At 32.4% G+C, this 6925-nt stretch overlaps 1 protein-coding gene across 3 annotated transcripts in view; it reads left to right on the top strand.

Annotated features, from left to right (window-relative positions):
* Positions 1 to 1586: 1586 nt before the first annotated feature.
* LOC106460709 (SH3 domain-containing protein Dlish-like) overlaps positions 1587 to 6925 on the top strand; it is a 17706-nt gene continuing 12367 nt past the window's right edge. Inside the window, exons 1-2 of one of the 3 annotated variants that reach the window (XM_022387489.1) lie at positions 1587 to 1621; positions 5616 to 5743. In XM_022387489.1, coding sequence (XP_022243197.1) covers positions 5695 to 5743 — 49 coding nt within the window. In that variant the 5' untranslated portion in view covers positions 1587 to 1621; positions 5616 to 5694. Of the gene's footprint in view, positions 1622 to 1675; positions 1797 to 3352; positions 3484 to 5615; positions 5744 to 6925 lie in introns of those variants that run through there. The other 2 variants (XM_022387490.1, XM_022387491.1) reach the window with 2 other exon arrangements.

Here is a 6925-nt window from a genome sequence, read left to right on the forward strand (position 1 = left end):
AGACCAGTACGGAAGAAGACACGTCCCGTAAAATTAAGAGACTTTGTTGAATTGTAATTTTGTGTTTGTAATTCTGTACATTTAATTAAGTTCTTGTTAATTGTTATTGGTTTATTGTATGTGGGTATTGTTCGGGACGAACAATACTAAGGAAGGGGCAGTGTTGCGTCAGCGAGGTCACATGACTAGTGTCACGCCACGTTTCTAGAACTATCCTGTACCTTGGTGAATGCCCTAGCATTTACTAGATATAGGGTAGTCTGGTATATAAAAGATGGTCACAACGTGACAGGACAGTGTGTGTGTAGACAGTGAGTAATTGATCTGCAGTCAGAGAGTATTATTGAGCACGTTCGTTGTTATAACGTTTGTTTTAGCGCGATTGTTGAAATTAAGTGTATCGTAAAGTTATATTCGGAAAGAATAAACAAGTTTTATTAAGTAAGGACTTCTGTCGCTAAAGTTTCGTCGGAACGAAGTTACGGAAAGTTAATTAACAAACGGAGACGTAACAGTATAGTACGTTCTATAGTACAGCTTGTATAGCACATACTAAGCTATGAAAAATTTTAAAAACCTTTAAAAATCACAGTGAATGGATGTCACGAGTGGTTGCATTTGCATACTTGGTCTGAGAACTCACATACAGTTTAATAAGAATTTGTCTTTATTTATATCAGTAATCATTACAAATAATCAAGAATACAAAAGATATAAAAAAAATTTCTATAAATACTTCTATTTATATTTGTTAAGCATTCATCCCAAATTTTCAAAACTGTTTGGAGGAGAGAAAAAAAAGAATATGTTAAAGACAAATTTATTTAAATTTCATTACTTGTGATGTAGTTCAAAACCCCATAATTAGTAAGCACAACAAGTCGAGAATACAGTCATAGTAGTTAATTATTCGTATCATCGTAGATCACACCCGAAACATTTTACATTCCAGGCGAACATTCCATCAATTAAAATAAAGGAGTACTCGCTAACTGTTTCTTGTAAGGCACTTTTTAACAATTAATATTACCTCAGTCTTAAAAGGCTATTTTTCGGATTTCAAACGGACAATCTAAGAAGAAAAAATACCTGCATTTTTCTATCACAAATATTATACCCACTGGAGTCTAAAGTTTCGCCGATTAGATAAGATGTTTATGTCCTCTGTTAGCTTTTACTGGAAACAGTTTAAAAAATAATACCACGAGACTGATGATATAAACAGCACGTCGACTAGTACTATGTCTGTCGTATCCCAACTGGCCTGTTTATCTATGGTATTGTGCGAAGGATCTTGTCGACATTCGATATGGCTGATGTAGTGAGGGTGATATATCATCCGTTACACTTTGCTTTCACTCATAAGTTCTTACAAATATCATTTCTTTATGTTTTGTAACTCAAGTGAAGGGCTGTGAGCAATAATAAAACTGATATTTCAATTACATTTTTGTGCTGCTGAAAGTGTTTTCTATTTTATAAATCTCATTTACAAAGTTACAGCCGAATAACACCTGTATATATCAGATACTCAATCATATAGCATGGCCCTCTGGTGGGAATGTACTGAAAGTTGTCTTTCCAGGTGTCAACTTCTAAACTTGTGATGGTTAAGGTTAAGGTTTGTGTGACCTTTTGAAATGTTAATAAGTTAAAATAATTCACCTATTCAAAAGCGATATTTCAAAAACGAAGTTTTTATGTCTTATTACGTTAGTAATTTGAGCGCTGTTATTTGATATGAAAACGACATGTACCGTATATCACTATATGATAGTTACCACAATTTTACAAATGTAATTTGAATTTACACTTAGTTTCTAGTTAGATATTAAAAAATTGTTATAACTTACAATATGTTATTTTTAACTTAACAGTAACCCACAATTTAAATACTTATTATTAGTATTAATGTTTGCCTGGTCGTATAAAAACATTAAATATTATTTAAGACTTATAATTCATGGTTTATGCTATTTATACTTTATTGACCAAGTGAAGTAAGGTTATACTTTAGAAATTGACTAAACTTTAATTTGTTTGGTAGTTTTTCTCTGTACTATTGTCAATTTAATTTCATAATGTTATAACAGTAGGAATCTTAAACTTAAAAATTAGATTGTTGGGTTATTTATAAAAAGGATACTGCATTACTGGTGCAGTAAATGTGGGAGTCTATTTTTGAAAACCATTGCACTTGTAATGGTTAGTACTATGTATGATCATCAAAGTCTAATTATTACTTAATAAATAATTAATCAGCTAAACCTGAATATCCCTTTTGAAGATATTCAAATAGTTTATTCAAGTTCTATTGGAGGAAGCTCTAATCAAATGGGTAGCACACCAGACTTTCATCAAGAAGACCCAGGATTGTATACTGGCCACTACCAACACAAAAATGGACCTTCTCAGGACTTCCTTGAAGATGGCAACATATTAGCAGCAGAAACATTGGATAAAAACTAGACTTAGATGATCAAATAGGCTACTAATCATGACCATGATTGATATCTGATTGGGAATGTATGGAGTTAAGTAATGAGGGAGAGAGGTTTCTTGAAGCAATTCAATATGTTTATCTATACCAAGTGGTCAGAGAACCAAGCAGGGGAGATACCATTAAAAATTTATTGTTAACTTAGGATGTGGTTACAAGAGTTATGTGTGTGTGTGTGGTGGGGGGGGGGGCATTTGAGGAAGAGTGATCATTATTCAATTAAGTTTGATGTTTTAATACATGTTGAAATACAAAAACATTTCTTCATTCCCAATTTTCAGATAGTCAGTTTTGAAGCCATGAGATAAGGTTAATCATTAGTGAATTGGGATAATGACTCAAAAGGGGATGTGGGCTAAATTTGGAAAACTTTTAGAAATAAGTTGCTTTTAGTCCAAGATGGACATTTCCTAAAAAAAAGCTAACTGGGAAGATCAAGTCTAATTGGCATACTGAAGACATAAAGGAGAAAATCATGGATAAATATCATAAGCTTAAAAAGTTTAAATTGACAGATAAGATGAAAGATTTATAGGAAATGTATGGATATTTTAAAATATAAATTAGGAAATCAAAAAGGGCATATTTATTATCATAATACATAAACTTTCATTTAACATTGAGGTGGCTATTTGGAATTATAATTTTATGTTTACTGTAGGAAATTGTTCAACATGGAATGTTGTTACACTACACTTCTGTGGTAGTATTTTTCATCATCGATAAATGTTAAAATGATAAGGGCTAGCTTTGAGGTTTATATTTTTTTATAGTTTAATGGATGGGACAACCTCAATGGACTAACGTGGTCTGTGTTGACCATAAATCTTATAAAGACCTCATTTGTGTGTGCTATATTTTGAAGACAGTGGGATGAGATAACACGTTTAAGATTTGAAAAGACAGTTTTATTTTTCTAACAGGGAAATTGGCTTATGGAATGAGCTTGTATCAACACTAGTGGAGGCTGCAACATTAAGAGGGTAATTGATAAATTCCTGAAAAGTGAAACATGGTTTGAATGTTTTATTTTTTCAGCCTTGAATGACCAAATGCTCTCTTGTTTTCTGTGTGTTATATATATTGATTATGCTGAGAATATGTGCATAATGTTTATGGAATAAGTAATTTATGTTTCCTTAATTATAAGCTGTGTATTATGTGGTATATTCTGTGTGTTAAAGTTTTGCTGTTTTCATAGTCTAATGGCTTTTAAATCATTAGCAAGTTGAAGCTTCTGGGTACTTTAAAATGCTGTGGTGAGTTTACTTTGCATACTGTACTTCAGGAGAGTTTAGAGAATAAATTCACTTCCTTGCACTTACTCTTAATTAAAGGTCATTTTACTAAATTATCAATTGATTCAAGTCATTCAAGACCTTAACATTCTCAATACAGCTAGAAACACACCAGAGTTTAATGTTATCAACAGTTTTTAGTAATTTACTAATTATGTCCATACAAGTAATATCATTGTTTCAAATAAGAAAGAGTAAAGTAAAGGACCAAATGATCCTTTGTTGTCTTTGGTTGTTATGTTATGTTTTATAGGAAACCCAAAGCCTCCTGGGGTGATATGTTGTTTCTTTTTTTATGAAGAACTTAAGCCCCTTGTCTTTTTGTTATTTACATCAGGCATTTACATTGAAACTGGATGTGAATGACTGATGTGTGAGAGAAACAACAATACCTCAGAAGGAGATTAACAAGAGTCAATAAACAGGCATTTATGTGATGAATGAGATGCTTAAGTCTTTATCAAAGAAATTAGATAGTTTTTAGATACTATTTTCAGTGTTACTAATGGTGCTAAATGGCAAGAATGAATTAATTGTATGGAAAAATATATATCCTTTACCAAAGTGTGACAGTTGTAATGATTGGGCCATAATGTGGAAAATGAGTTTACTTATTGGAGTACACTAATTTGGGGAAGACTTCTTATGTGTGAGGAGTTTTGATGTTGTAAAAAAAAGAAGTACTTAGAGGTAAATAAAAGCTTTTAGCTGACTGTTTAGATGTCATAATAAGGACAAATAGAGTTCTAGGTTCTCTTTATAAGAATTAGGAATTTAATAGCAAAACAGTTATTTTAATCTTTTATGAGACTGGTGAGGTTGCATTTGGAGTTCAAAATGCAGTTTTGGTCCATAATTACAAAAAGTTTATTAGTAAGCTGAAAAATTGCAAAGATGGGATAATAGAATGATTCTTAATTGAAGGACTTTTAAGCTATGAGAAGAGGCTTAATATTATAAAGCAAAGAATAATTATATTTGTATTTAGTTGAGCTTCAACATACAGTCTGTACAATCAATCAAGTTCTATTTTGGATATTTTGTAATTGGTGAAGTTAGTTATACATGAACAATTTAGCTTATACAGTTAATCATTACTACCCTACTACAGATCATAGGCATATCTAAACATAAATTTGTGACTGTTCTCAGTTAATAAACTATGCAATCACTCCATGTCTAACTATTGTTACTTTTTTATTTTCATTAGTTACTAATCAATTATTATCCTGTGTTTCGGCTACTACTATGTTGCCAACTTCAGGAAAGTCCTGAGAAAGGCTGTTTTGTTGGTAGTAATAGCTGGGATTTGATTCTGAGTCTTCTTGGTTGACTAGGGAGATATTACATTAGTCTCTCCATCAAGAAGACCTAGGATCAAGTCCTGATCACTGCCACCATAAAAACTGTTCTTTTTAGAATTTCCTTGAAGATGACAGATTAACAGTATTGCCAAATCTCATGAGAAAATTGAGCAGCACTGCTTTTATTTCAAAAATTGCTCTTTTATGGCTATCCTCAAAATGGGGATTTGTACAGCTTAATTGGGATATCAAATGTTTCAAGCGAGTGGGCCAGAAAGTTCACAATCATATAAGCAGACTTGGCAACAATGCAGTTTAAACGTAGGGTAAATAGTAATTAGTATCTAATGATTCAAAATAGCCAATTACTAATTAGATTTTGATCAAATAGTCTACTAATCATTACAGTGATTGATATCTATTCACCACAGCCTTACTATAAGGACATAAATGTGGGATGATCCATTGTCTGTTGTTCTTTTTTCAATAACTTCCTTTGTTTGTTTCCTTAAGTGTCACTGTGAAGAAAATGTGGATCATGCAGAATTGGATTAAGTAAGAAATCATAGACTGTATAATACAGTAAGAAAATATGGCATTTTTATGTCCTGTACGAATACGTCGAGGAAAAAGAAAGAAAGGTTAGTGATCAGAGCCTTGTTTTTTCTTAAAACATGTGCTTGAACAGTTTTAATATATTTTAATATTTACCGAAGGTTATCCAATAACCTTAACCCTTTCACCGTGGCTGGGATGTATATTTCCTAGTGTACTAGGAAATATACATCTCAGCTGCAGTGAATGGGTTAATTCACATTTTATCATGAACAGGGTGGATATAAAGTCAGTACTGATATTGATATTTGGAACATTCTGTAGAGTGAAGAAATTAGCATATGGGTCAAATATTATGCGTAAGATATAGGAAGTACATTCCAATAGTGTCTGTAAAAAGCACTAGGAAGTGCTACTTTTTCAGTTGTTCAAAGTTACCATTGTCATTTCTAGTTATTACACTAATCCAATATGTACCATCTCCGTGGATATCATCTGATCCTTAGTTTAGTGATATTCTTCAGTGAAGTTATGGTTTCTGGGTTAATGAAAGACCTACATTTTCAGAAAGACCCATAACTAATAAACAGCAGGAGATCATGGTTATGGCAATGCATAAGGGAAGTAGTGAGGACAGCTCACGATATTTTTTTATATTTAAAGATTAGAATAGTAGGACAGGGGAACACAAATATAAATTTAGGCAGGGTAAGAGTCATGTTAAGTTTTATTTTTATAACAGGATAGTTAGAATTTGGAATGGGTTGTCGTCAGATATGGTGAAAGCAGTAAATGTTAGAGAAGGCTCGATAAATATTTGAATGATTATGGTTAGCTCTGAGTTATTTTTTAAATAGATAATTTTAGAGGATGAGATTGACTAACAGGTCTCTTGTTGACCTTAAATGTTGTGTTAACATTCCAATTATACAAGAAGCTGACATGGATATCCAAGCAGTGGTGTAGCAAGAGGGGGGCAGTCGCCCCGGGTGCAGGTGTGAAGGGGCGCAAAATTTTCTCTGGCCTATACTGCCTATTAATTAATAATTATGCCCTCCCCTGGGATAAAGTGCAACTGCTCTACATTAAGTAAATACGATACAGTGTTATGTTACTTATGTGTATTATGCTTGCACTTTTAACTTTTAAAAGCTGCCCACTGAAATACAGTGCAACCGAATTGATGTACAGAAGTAAATTACGCTATTCCATCATTCATCTGTAGATCAAATACAAGTCTTAGAGTACAACATACAAGTAAGTGTATG

Source organism: Limulus polyphemus, unplaced genomic scaffold, assembly GCF_000517525.1.
Source record: "Limulus polyphemus unplaced genomic scaffold, Limulus_polyphemus-2.1.2 Scaffold819, whole genome shotgun sequence".
Classification (NCBI taxonomy): domain Eukaryota; kingdom Metazoa; phylum Arthropoda; class Merostomata; order Xiphosura; family Limulidae; genus Limulus; species Limulus polyphemus.